This window comes from Neopsephotus bourkii, unplaced genomic scaffold, assembly GCF_033783945.1.
Source record: "Neopsephotus bourkii isolate Nb327-2 ecotype Australia unplaced genomic scaffold, CSIRO-AGI_Nbou_v1 NB_1706, whole genome shotgun sequence".
Taxonomy (NCBI): Eukaryota; Metazoa; Chordata; class Aves; order Psittaciformes; family Psittacidae; genus Neopsephotus; species Neopsephotus bourkii.
Window position 1 is genome coordinate 172,795 of NW_026902180.1, and position 14,012 is coordinate 186,806.

At 36.9% G+C, this 14,012-nt stretch overlaps 1 protein-coding gene across 6 annotated transcripts in view; it reads left to right on the top strand.

The window, feature by feature from the left end:
- Positions 1–14,012, top strand: part of MRTFB (myocardin related transcription factor B) — a 78,444-nt gene that overhangs the window by 50,466 nt on the left and 13,966 nt on the right. For 4 of the 6 annotated variants that reach the window (XM_061376092.1, XM_061376091.1, XM_061376097.1 and 1 more), the window contains 5 exons: positions 364–548; positions 7,029–7,169; positions 8,609–8,856; positions 10,440–10,593; positions 12,632–13,657. In XM_061376092.1, coding sequence (XP_061232076.1) covers positions 364–548; positions 7,029–7,169; positions 8,609–8,856; positions 10,440–10,593; positions 12,632–13,657 — 1,754 coding nt within the window. The remainder of the gene's footprint in view (positions 1–363; positions 549–7,028; positions 7,170–8,608; positions 8,857–10,439; positions 10,594–12,631; positions 13,658–14,012) is intronic. The other 2 variants (XM_061376093.1, XM_061376096.1) reach the window with 1 other exon arrangement.

Below are 14,012 nucleotides of genomic sequence, written 5' to 3' on the forward strand. Positions count from 1 at the left end.
TTTAATGACGTAGTTGTTTATAATACTGTTTTTGGAAAGACTTGTTTCTTAATAAAAATTGCTACAAAATAATCAAACAGCTGTGGCCACTACTTGATCTCTCCTGGGTGCCTGTGTGAACGCCACAGATGATAAACATACCTTTGAATCACTATGCACTTAGCTTTACCAATCCCTTGAATGTGATTTAATATGCCTGTTAGTATATTAAAACCACAATAAATGCTTATGTACCATATGTTTAGACTGTGCTGAAAACTGACCATTTTGCAGCAGTTGGCTAATTCTGTCACCAATGTCAAAATTTACTTTGTGCAACAACAACAAAAAAATTGTTTGCTTGTTTCTTTGTAAACATTCTAGCAGTTGGACAAGAGAATTATCCTCAAGCTTTGGATGATTATTCCTTTGATGAAGACAGCAGTGATGCTTTATCACCAGATCAGCCAGCCAGCCAAGAATCCCAGGGTTCAGCAGCTTCCCCTGGTGAGCCAAAACCAAGTGACTCACCATCACCAGTGACACCAAATGCTGCTACATCCACACAGGTACGGTTTTGAAGTGTTGAAACAAAATATTCACAGTATGTGTTTTGGTCTGGGACTATAGAAACGGGGGCATCGTTTCACATGGAATTAATTCATTTGCTGTTGGAAAGGAGTGCCTGGGACTCTTTATTTTCCGTTTAGGAGTGTGTACACTACAACCCAGACTTAGCTGTTGGCAGTGAGGAAATTCCCATAGGCTGTGGTAAAGCCATAAATTCACTGAAATTCATAATGGCCCATAGAAGATCTACAGCTTTCCCAGAAGTTGTTTAAAAGGTCACATCCATGGTTTACTCCAGCTGTTATTGATTACTTAATGTCTTTCTTCATTCTGGGCAAGGTCTTGAACTCATTTAGAATTAAACTTAGCCGAAACAACAACAGTTGACGTCAGTTCCATTATATCTCCAGAGAAGTCCATAAAAAATTTAGGTTTCCCACATAATTTAAGTGTTCTCTCCTATTGTTTTAAAATACTGCCTAAGGAATTTACTATTTGAGACATTTAAGTAACTTTTACGTTGATTTTTCTGAGGTTTTTAGTATTGTTTCAAGTTACTTACAAAGAAAATAACTAAGTCTGCCATAGCAGATAAAGTTACTTTATGTAGAGCATTTAAATGTATGACAATGTAAAGAACAGTGCATTTGAATGAAAATACTTGACTTTTCTCAAATGCTGAAATGAAGAGTGACAAAACTTTTGCCTTACACCAGTGCTCAATTGGTTGTTGAATCAAATTGACACACAAGTCTGCTGAACTATTGTGTGTGCTATTAAAAAGCCCTTGATCCTGAACTGCTGTTTCTCCCAGTAAGCCCTTTTTCCTGTTGTACATAAGTGGAAGCAGCTTATTATTATCACAATAATTCATGTTTCAGATTGCTGCAATTACCATACAATCCATGGTTAAATTTAATGAATCATTTAGTGAAAAGATATGGGTGTTCATCACAGTTATATATACATTAAGTGACTACAAATGGCATCAGTTTAATAATATTGTTCTCAGCCTTGTGCGCTTGATATCAATACACCATGTGTGTATATGCAGACAGAAGTTTCAGTAGTGTTGACATTTCTGCTTGATAAGCTGAAATGTTTTCTATTAATTTGAACAGTATTTCTTAAGCAGAAAGTGTTAATTCAATGGAAATTCAACAGCCTTTGGACTTGTTTCATTTTATGCCAGTCTGTACCTGCTAAAAACAAGTTGTTCTAGCCTGTATACCTTTAAAATACTTTATTTTGGAAGAATTTGAGAGTGTATTAAAATTTGACCAATATGTAAATGGTACCACTATAAACATGTAATATTCTTCAGGTTAATGTTGATCAACTCTTATCTATAATGGATTTTTTCCTCAGGAGGACTTCCCAAGAGTGTTCCTTCATCACTTTCTCCACTGCACTAACGAGAAAAAGATGCATAAGTTTGCTGTTCAGTTGGGTTGTTGTTTTTTTTTCATGCCTTTCTTTTTATTAAGCATTCATTTGGAAAATGCATCTATTTCTGTATTTGAACTCTCAGAGGATGTGTAGCAAAGCCAGAGCTCTACACAGGGAACTGTGCTGCAATTTATTAATTAAGACACAAACAAAAGATAAGACAGAACTGATTATGGAGTTCTTACTGCATAAAGTAATGTAAAAATAAACAGTTAAATAAGAGATAAATATTGTTTGTGCCCCAAAGATGTTATTGTCTTAATGACCATGGATGCTTGACAGCTGAGTAGTTCAGGACCTGCAGTTACTCTCCTTGGTTTTCTTATTGCTGTAGTGGGTAGAGAAAGTATTGTAAGGTTCGTATTCAAAACCAATGCTGGACATGAAGTATGGCACATCCACTTTCTTTCATTGTTCCCTAAAATATAGACTAAGATGTGAATTTGGTTTCATGCAGAGAGAATGTAATTTGTGTTGCATAAATTGAAAACAAACCACATGAAATTAGATTCCTAAGCAAAGAATTAGGTTCCTAATGGAGAGTTAAATAAAAATACTCAAAGCAATACGTGCCAAAAGCTTTTTAAGTAGGAAGCATAAGATAGACATGTGATTGCAGCAACAACATAACAGAGCACTTGAATTTGATTGAAAAAAGCACTTTGGCTAGAACTTCAGTCCTTTGCTTATGGATTTCATAACATTACAGCCCCTTCTGTGAACACATCTAAATTGTGAAGTTGCTCTTCTGCAGAATAAAACAGCTGCTTACCTTGTTCCTCTGGAAATAAAGAACAACAGCACATCATGTCTCTACAGGAGATGTATCTGGGAAATTGCCCCTTCATTCTTTTAATTTCCTCTGACAAATTTTGCATTTTATTACAACATAAAATACAAAGAATGTTTTGAAAACAGTGGAGTGCAGCCAAAGTTCTTCTCAAGGCTTCCTCCTCCACACGTTTCCAGGCTTTGGTGGATGTAACATAATTTCGAGAACCTTCAGCTCTCATTGACTGATGACCTAAAACTTGCTTTAACCTGATGTATTTGCATCTGGTAAGGATTAGGCAGTTTAACCACACCACTCTAAAGAGATCAAATTGTGGTGTTCACAACTTCGAAGACATGAAACAGTTACTGTCAAAATATCTCAAGTATTCTGCTTCATGAGACAGAATATGATGACTGTTTTCTTAATGTATTCACTGTAGCCTGGTGACCTGCTAGATGCTTGTTTGCAGTTAAGTCCAGAAATCATATTATCTGTGACTGGAAATACAAGATCAGTTTAAAGGACTCAGTCTTTACATTACTTTATGAAGTAATCAAGTGAAGAAGTTAAAACCTGTTAGTTTATTTCAATTTAAAAATATATCAAGTTAATTATTTACACAGTTCATCGCCTCATCTAACGCTTGCAGGTAAAACTGAGGTCTGTAAGAAGCTTTATGTAGCCATTAATCATTCATCATTTAGGATAACAACTAATGTAAGGAAAAAGTAATTCACTGTATGACAAGAGGAGAAGGTTTAATACAGTGATTTCAACCAATATGAATTAGAGAGGGAGCATGTTTCTTTTTATTTGTGTTGGGTGTTTTGGTTTTGGGTTCTTTTGAAAGTTACTAACTTTTCCATTTGAAGAAGTTTTGTAGTGCTGTCTTCATGGAATTTTCATAGCCTATAAAGGGGTTGCTAAACAGTATGTTTGAAGTCATTTGTTTGGGTTCAAGAAGGATCAGAATGATGAGTTGTAAAAGATAATTTAATCAGTAAGCTGAAGCATCAAATGTTTAAAATGGTTTTTAGATGGGACTTCAAGAAAAGAAAGTGTAAGATCCAGTGAAAATCATGAGATCATTAGGATTCTCCTGTGCTTTATGGTAATACTGTACATGACACTTCGAATCAAAGACAAACTAAGTGCTTTCTAAATGCTACTGCTATAACTAGAGTAAGCCTTTTAAACTTGATAGGAGTGCAGTATGTTGGAATACAGCACCCAGAACCCTTGCTTAAAGGGTAAGTCCTTCTAAAGTACCCTGCCAATTCTTATGCAAGTCCAGCAAATAACAGATACTGTGTAGATATCGGATGCTTTCCAGAGCAAACACTTTGAAAGTTGGATATAAAAATAGAGGCATTTATATCTTTAGCCTGCCACTATAAACTGACACAACCCCAAGACAGGCATGTGTACAACGTTTCAGTGACTAGGCATGGCATACTAAATCTTGCAATTTATTAAAGCAGTATCAGGAGCTTTTCCTCTGGATGGCTGCACCACAGAAGGCTCACAGCCACTATACACTTTAGATAGGTTATGGCAAGCTCGCTATAGCTGCTGGTTGGCACATGGTGGTTGGCAAGGCAGCAAAATGTCTAAAAGAAACACAGAGATAGAAGGGAAAATTATTATAATTTAATTGTAAGCTGAAGGCAGAGAGTTCAGTGCCTGCAGGCTGGCAGCTTGATAACTGCCATCCCAGAAATACGCAAGAACCAGGACATAAAGTTGCAAAATGTGTACCATGTGTTTTTAGCAAACTGATTTGAGTCCTTTGTGGTACAGTCTCATGGAGGAATAGCAGAGCATAGGAAGGAAGGAAGGAATTAGGGAGAAGTACCCATCTGACTTAATTAGAATGCAAGGTTTTAGAATTTTTCTGAAGAAAAAGGATATTTATTGATAGGAATATAAAGGTTATAAAGGATGGGCTTTTATAAGAAAGAATATGATACTATGTGATCTATTTGCTTTTTTTAACAATGGAAACACAGCTGATCTCATCTGTCTAGATATAATACTTTAAGATATTAAACACTAGCAAAGCTGGAGAAGATTGTGTTTAGCAGAGGTAAGACAGGGAAGTTCCGGGTCCACAGGAAGCTGGTAATAGTGCTCTGCAGGACTTGATCTGGGGACCTTATGGTTTCATGTTACCATTAACAACCTTGACATAAGAATGGGTCACGCAGCAAAAGCTGGAAGGCATGTCAGCACAGAGTATTGTAGTATGCAGAAAGAACTTGTTGATTGGGCTTGTTGGAGAGAAACCCAATTCCAATAAAATTGAATAGTTCAATTAGACAGAAAAATACACACCACCTCTCCTTCTCATGACAATGTGTGGAAACCTGGGGACTCTTTGACTGAAGAGAAAACTGAGGAGGAATACAGTGTGGGTGGCAGGGGTCAGCAGTGAGGTAACTGAGCTACGGCGTTCCTGCTTCTGTGAAACTGCAGGTATAGCAGAGAAGATGATTCCAGTATGTTAATGCCACTTCAAGGATCCAGTGAGACCACATATGAAATATCCTATACATTTCCAGCTACTTATATTAAAGACAGACTAATAAAAACTAACACAACAGGATGATCAGAGAATGAAAAAATCTCTTATGAAAAAAGAATAAAAATCAGTGTAGTTAGAAAAACAAGGGCAGAGATCTGTTTATGTATAACATCCATATCCCATCAGAGGGATATTCAGAACAGAGGGGAAATAGGTTTTAAGTCAGAAAACAATTTCAGCACAGAAAAAAAATGCTAGGACAAAGTTAAGCTTAGTGAAGTTTGGTTATTATGTAGGAAATCTTTTGGGAATTTTCTGGTGGGCTGGGAAAAGAATAACAATAAAAAAGTCTTAAGCCTATAAGAAGTTTATAAAAGAAACTGCACAGACGATATTTTTAGCAGCAAGGGAGCAAACTCAGTAAAGTTCAGGCTATTGGATTGTACCTGCACAGTAACGTAATCCAGGAGAAATGTACTTCCTGGCACAGTCACAGCTGTGCTTTCTCTGACAATAGGAAGCTGTCACTGTAAAACACATCTGTGCTGCTGCATGATCTTTCCGAAACAAGAAGCTCATTTCCTTGTGTTGGTGTTTGACCCTCATGAAGGAGGCTATTCTGACAGTACTAGTTTGGGTGCTAAGGTTCTCCTTGTGTACACATGATTCTGACTTCCCAGACGTTCGAAGATACTGGAGGCCCCCATCCTTAGGGGATGAAGCCATGTTCTCTGCAGCTTGAGGAGGCTTCTGCAGTACACATGGAGTGTGTCTAGGGGCAAATATTCATTATTTTGAACCCTTAGCTCTCCTTTTGCTCAGCATTTTAAAAATTTTGTTTGAACTATTTATTCTGTACTTAGTTGCATATAAATATACAGAAATTATTTATATTCATAAAATCTGTAATTCATTGGTTCTAGAAGCCTTGATATGTGAAACTAACAAGAAAAGAAGTATTTGACATAACCTTTTTCTGTAATTCTGAATGACTACCTTGAAGAAAAGATTTCTTTTGTATCCTTATGTCAGGAGCAGAAGTACTTCAGTGACAGCTGTCAGCTCTTTGCAGTTACAAAGCTAAGAACTGGCATCAGTTAGGTAATCTGATTCTGGGCTACCAGTGAGAGACAAATACATGTTAGGAGCAGTTCAAGTAAAATGTTCCTGACTTGAACGGGTGAGGTACTTCTGAAGGGCCTTCCACCTCTTTTTGTATGATTTTGAATGAAAGACAATGTTTTCATGTAGGTTAAAAGGAGAAAAGGATTCTGCTTTTTTTGTATGTTGTTATAAATCCTTTTGGGTTGTCATTCTTCTACCTGCAGAAAACCCAACAATAAGAAAAAATTCAATGCTGGGAAAATATGTAGTAAGAAATACTAAAAAAATTGATATTAAAATCAATTACTGTTTTACCTTGGTGAAACTAAAAGCACTGTATTTTATTTGTAAAAATGGACTTCAGATGCAGTAGATAAAATTCTAAATTAAGCAGTCAAGGAAAGAAACCAGTTTATCCTATTTGCTATATTTGAAGTGTGCCAAATGTGCCTTTTTAGAATACTTGTAGACATGTACAAAAGAGTTCTTGTTTTGCCATTCCTCCTAAAAATATTTTGTGAATTTGCCACGACAGTAAATTGTGTTAACCTTTTCACATTCTTGCAATGACTCAGATGGTGGATGTTTTTAATGTTTCTCTTTTTCCTTATATTTTTTTAATACTAGTATCCACCTTTAACCTCTCCAGTTCCTGAATTTCTCAAAACTCCCTCTACAATTGAACAGCACGTTACGCGTTCTACTGCTACAACAACCCTTACCACAAATACTGTATCTGCAGCAAAGCCTGGGCCAACATTAGTAAAGGTAGGTACCCATAAGAATGGCATCTGAGGACTATGTTCTTAACCTATGTCCTTTTCCAATGCTATAGCTAATGAAAAAAACACAAGTGATGTTATAGTGCCCAGAAGTAACAACATTTATTAGTGTTCAGGAGAACACATTGGGTTGTTGACTAAAAGCTTTTGCATGCTAAGATCCATCATTAACAGTTGTAGGGACTGCCTCATTATTCCAAGAGGTCCTGACAGTACAGTTTTACTGTATAATTCTGCAGAATTATGAATTATACTGCTATGGAAGTTTTCAAGAAGTAAGGAAAATAAGATTTTTGCAGTGTTGAGTTTCTGTTTTCTATGGGTTAAATTAATTGTTTCCGATCTAGTTTTGTGTGGAGAATAATTTAATAGAAACGAAGGCAACCACATTCATAGTCTACTTGTAACCAAACTGGTGAACAGCACTGATCCTTTTCTGCACCTGTTTTCTTGTGTTATTTATTGTGTAAGCAGAAGGCACTGTGTGAGAGAAGTTACTGTATCCTCATATTTGAGTACCAGAAGAACATACTTGGTTCTCTCTTCTGCAGTAACCTAGCCAGCAGCATGGAAAGCTTTTTCAAATCCAATTAGAGCAAGATTTGTGTTAGAAAATGTCTACAATACTTCATTTCAGCAGTTTTGCAAAAATTCTTCAGCTGTGTAACAACTATATGTGGACTTCTGCCTAACTACATGAAGTTAGAGTTCATCCTTGTAAGTTTAATTGAGAATTATTTTGTAGTATAAATCTGGCTCTATCCATTGAAATCACAGGACTTGTACCAGCTTCCTTAATACAGCACCTTAATGACAAATTCAAATAGCCCCCAAAACAGGCTGTGATAAATGTGCAAGGATCAACACGGGATTTCTGCTTTGATACCTTCTGTATGACTAGGTAATAGCCTTCAACTCTTCACTCAAAATAATTTCAAAGAGCTTGTAAAGGAAGGGAGTTTCATCACATGTGCAGGTATTGCTAATAGGGATGCTGCTTGAAGTTTCCCAAGAGTGATGCTGTAATTTATAGGATTATCCATGCTTTTAAGCTAGACTTGTAAGTACCTCTGAGCTGCAGGTGTTTACAGGTAGACTTTAAGATCCTAGCTTTTCCTTATACCAGGTGCTAAGTGGCTTTGAACTTGCCTGTTTAAGAAAAGTGCCTCTTTGCAATGGCAGGTTGTGACTAGCAGAATCCCTTAGCTTCATTTGTGCCATTAAAAAACATTCACGAACTGATTCAATGACTCCTCCTTGTGCACAGTATAAGCCAGCTGGAGTATGTTAGTTAGTTATGTTCAAGGTATTCAGCAACTCTTTGCAGTAAGTGTGCTCCTATAAGGTTTATCTTTGTACCTTTCATAGCTGCTTGTAAATGAGATGGCTATAACAGTGTTTTCAATCTTTTCCATCCATAAACAGCAAAGCCACCCAAAGAACCCAAATGAGAAGCATCGGAGCAAGAAATGTAAAGAACCTAAGCCAAGGGTGAAAAAATTGAAGTATCATCAGTATATTCCACCTGATCAGAAAGGTGAGAAAAATGAGCCACAGATGGACTCCAACTATGCTCGTCTGCTACAACAGCAGCAGCTGTTTTTGCAGCTGCAGATCCTGAGCCAACAGCAACAACACTACAACTACCAGACAATTCTACCTGCACCACTGAAGTATGTGAAGCATTGTTTATGTCCTTTAAAGATATGTACATCAGTTAGAGACTTAGTGCTTTAGAAGGAAGCATGTTTTGCAAATGTTAAAGAGATGTTTGAAACCTGAAAAAACTGAAATGGCAATTTGAATCACTGTGGGTATTACCGGCCTCATTTAACAAGGTTGATGAGTTGGTTCTCTTGTTAAAATACTCCTAATTATTTTTGTATGACATTGAAACAGAACCTCTTAACTGTCAGATGCTTTTTTTTCTGACCTAGATGCATATTTGAAACTCAATTATGCAAAAGCCATACAGTTTTGACATCATTTTCACTCAAATATGACATAGGCAGAGCAGAAGAGCAGCTTACAGACAATGGCTTTTACAAAGACACATACTACTGTTGTGGTTTTATTGTTCTTCTACATCGGTTTCACAGAGCACATTTTTACAGTTTTCCAAAAAAGAAGAAACAGTCATTGTAAATTGGATAAAATGCTTCATCACTGAAGCTACTTGATATAGCTTCATCACTGATGCTTACAAGAGTTCCTTATCAATGTTGATCTGATAGTGAGATCAACAGTGAGAAATATACTTTCTGATTTAGAGGTGGAAGCAGTCAGAAAAATAAATCTTTAAAGCGTTGCCAACATCCTGTAGCAGAATAAGATGACTACTATCTGCAGGGTTTCATTCTCACCATCTAAGATCAGTCTTTTCCTGGAAGTGCTTATAGTCTAACATGCCACAGTCACACAACCCTAGATTCAAATGACTTTCAACTGTGTTGGGGTTTGTTGGGCTTTTTTTATATGAGTTTTCACCAAGTTATTTTTCCTCATCAAGTGTGGCTAGAAAAGTTAAAGATACCATCTGTGGTTATATTTATAATTACCATGTATCCTAGTATCCTAACATTTGGACTAGAGATGTTTCTGCCTGCTTACCCACGCTTCTTCTGTTCCATTTACTGACATTTCAGAAACATTTCTTCATAAATCACTTGAAGGAAATAAAAGATCTGACTTATGGTAGCTGGTGTCAATTATGGCATTTTTAAGTTTTTTACAATTATTTTGAGATCCTCATATGAGATACTTCTTATGAGTACAGCTGATAAAAATGAATCATCTTGAGGCTAAACTGCCTTCACATTGGTCTTTATTATGTACGAGCATGGGGGCATGTATGTTGGTTTGATGCATAGTTCAATATTGTGGGTTTTCTTACTGATGTCAAACAAAACCTTAACTAGTTGCTCTAGCTAATGAGTGATTCATATTGAACTGATTCTACAGTCCATAATGTCCTTCAGGGATACCATGACAATAATAAAAACCATGAAAATTAAATTAGTACACTTCACTGAAGAAAAAATAAAACACCAACATGCTACACTCCTGTTATATTTTCTTCTCTGTGCTGTTTTAATAAAAATACGTAATGTCTTATGTTAAACATGTATTTGTTTGAAAAAAATCCAATTTGTCCATTAACTTGATGAGACGCTAGATTGAGAATCACAGTTTCTTGACTGAAAACATAATATATTTAGCATTGACATTACTGTCCCCCTTTTTTTATCGCTTGAAGGCCACTGAATGACAAGCAGAGTAACAACGGGAACACGCCACTGACTACTGTGAACAGCAGCACACCCACCTCAGCTGTCAGCTCCCCAAGACAGAACACTAATATTCCTAGCCGGAAACCAGGACCTCTGCCTTCAAGCTTGGATGACTTGAAGGTAAAAATAAAAGGGATTTGTCTGTTTCTACACATTACCATAGGTCATAACTTGCAAACTGTTACTGTCAAGAGTAAGCCTGGATATTATTTACCAATGAAGACTGTACTTTTCTCTTAATTATTTACAATAAGGTTGTCAAAGTTTTCAAACACAACTCTTCTGGATTTAAATATTTGTTTGAGTGAGCCTCCTCACGTGCATACACTCTGGAAATGACATTTCTTTCCCATAGAGTTAGAAGAGGAAGATTCGGACAGATTGCATGGCTACATAATTTGATACCTTGGGTAAACCGTGAGGTACCTTCATGCGAGGTTCTAGCCCAGGCAGTTTAAGCACTGGAACACTATTTTCTCTGTAAAAGAAAATAGGAAATAAGAGATCTTTTTACGAGAGTTCAATACATCATCTGAAAATCAACACTAAATTTAGTAAAAGCTCTTAAAGTTATAACCGTGTAAACTTTCTTTAAACTGTAATATGAAGGGATTGTATAGGATTTTTTTCCTTCAAAATACATCAACAGGAATTAACACAGTGAAGTACCTAATGAAAGTCTGAAGAAGCTTGTGAGGGTTTAGATTCAGATCCTTCCAACAGGAACCACAGGAATGTGCCAGACCCGAAGAGAGGAGCAGGGACACCTAGTGGGCAGTTGCTTCATGTCTCTCTTTACAAGGCGTTGGGTTTCTGAAGGATGGGAATATTTTTTTAGACTTGACAGGATAAAAGAAAGGGTTTCATTTTCAAGACAAGAATGTAGTGTCATCAGCTAAAGCCAGGCTTTTGCCAGTCTGTAAAATATATATATATTTATCTATATATAAAATACATATATTTATATATAAAATATATATTTATGTATTTTATAAACTGGCTATAGCCAGTCTATAAAATTCAATTCAAAACAGCATTTGAAATAACCTTTTCAAACTTTACATTATTAACTAATAACTGTTTAAGATATTTAATATCTGAATTTGCGCTTTCCACTGATTAAAGCTGTTTACTTTTTGGTATTCCTGCAAATGTAGTAGCAGTAATATAAGCAGACCTGCTAGTGGTGGTTTTAACACTAAATCAGCTCTGATTAATGCTCAAATGCATTGCTGAAACCCAGAAGATCAGAAAGCACTCTCAAACAAGGGTAGAGGAGACCGGATTGGGAAACAGCTGATAATCACGGTTAGGCAACAGTTATTTAACATGGAATTGATGTGGTTCTCAGAGATGCTAAAGGATTGATGTGACTTTTCATCATTTCCAAATCATGAGGACCTATAAAGTTCTAGACTGGGAAAGTACTGAAATATTTAAGGTCACTACCTTTTATTCTTTCAGAAGTAGTTCTAACATACATGTAGCCCAAACACTCTACAGTTAGATGTGGTGTATCTATATCATAAACGGAAGCCCTTCATTGTGACTGAATCGCAGAATTAATTTACACTCAACACATTTGCACTTCACTTTGTCTGGAAGCTTACTGGAAAACTGAGAACATTTTTATTCCAGAAATTAGATTACTTTGATTGCTTACACTTTTTCTGTTTATAGAAGAAACCCAGATGACACATAGCTTCAATTGTTCAGTTGCTAATTAGTGAGAGAAGCCTTTTGTGCTTGATGGGTCTATTGACTTGATAACATTTCTCAGATCTATGTGTCTTGATGGTGTAACAAGGGGTTCAGCATGCTGGTGTTCAGTGTTCTGATCTGCACTGCTGCCACACTCTACAGGTTTGCTTCAGAAACTTTTAGCCCAGAATTAGACCTGTATATTCACTTTCCCTTTTTGAATACTTACAAAAAATCTGCATGACGTTGCTGTTACTCATCATACAACAACTTAACACTACTAAGGTTTTAGCAACTTAAACAGTGAAATAAAGTAGGAGGTCATGGGAATGTGCTCACAGATAATGCACAGTGCCAGAACCCAGAAGTGTAATAACTAGTGAATATGCTGAAAATAATTAAGATGGAATAAGGTAGGATGTAAGTTCTACTTTTTTCCTGTTGTGCTTTATTTCAGGTAGCTGAGCTTAAAATGGAGTTGAAATTGCGGGGATTACCAGTGTCAGGAACAAAAACAGATCTTATTGAGCGTCTGAAAACCTATCAAGATCTTAATAACAATGGGGTTGCTACTAGTAGCTCTGTTACAGCAGCCACCTCTACTGGGGCCACAGGTAACACTGGGGAAGTATCTCTGTCATTTCCTGTTGCAACACTAAATAAACCAGCGGCTAACACGACATCCAGCTTTCCTCCAGAAAAAACATCTACTGGACCTGGCTGCAAGGCAATGAATACAGAAAACATTAGCTCTCCTTTGCCTGTATCTCCCTCTCCTTCAGAACAATCTAGTCTAAGCACAGATGACACTAGTATGGCAGATACTTTCACAGAAATGATGACCATGATGTCACCATCACAGTTCTTAAGTACTTCGCCGCTAAGAGCAAATACAACTGATGACAATCAGAATCGAAGTAGTGGAAACATCTCAACCATGGAGTTTGATGTAGCGGAAAAGGACCGAAAGCTTCAAGAAAAAGAAAAGCAGATTGAAGAGCTCAAAAGGAAACTGGAACAAGAGCAAAAACTTGTGGAAGTCCTGAAAATGCAACTCGAGGTTGAAAAAAGGGGACAACAGCAACAATCTCAGACTTCTGGTAATTCAGCTGCTTTGGAACAGAAGCAGCTCAGTACTGCTGTCAAAGATGAAAATGCCCTTACTGATTGCTCTAGTACCAGTCAATCTGTACCTGTAACTAGTCCCTCTTTAGGACAATCAGTATATACTAGTGGCCAGAATCCAGTTGCCAAAAAGGCAGTTGTTATCAAGCAGGAGATACCTGTGGCCAAAACTGAACCTCAGAATGCCATTTCTCAATTTTATGTTAATCCACAGCAGCAGCCACAAACTGCACTTGTTGCCCAACCTCAAGCTTTATTAACTACACAAGGAACTGCACAGCTGCTCCTTCCTCTGTCTATCCAGGGACCGAATTCTACCACTGCAGTGCAGCTCCCAGTTGGAAATATAAAGTTGCAGGTAAATGTGTTTTTATTTTTCCATCATGGAAACTGCATGGCACTATTTGCATAACTTACTGTAATTAGGTAAATGTGCTGCTTATAAGATTAACCTAAAAATCAGGCTTAGCCTTTTTCTGCTTTAGGTAAAGGGCAGAAAGACTTAAGAGCCAATCTCTTTATAACTTCTTCTAGTGCTTGCTTTCTTTGCAACTTTTGTTCCCAGATACTTTCCTGAAAAGTACCTGGCTTTCCATGCACTGTCTTACATGCACAGTTGGTGTTGATTTATATCAGCATATGCTACCAGGTTGTTAACTCCAAACTGTAATAGCTATAAATCCAGAGCTTTAATTTGGGTACACCTGTTTGCA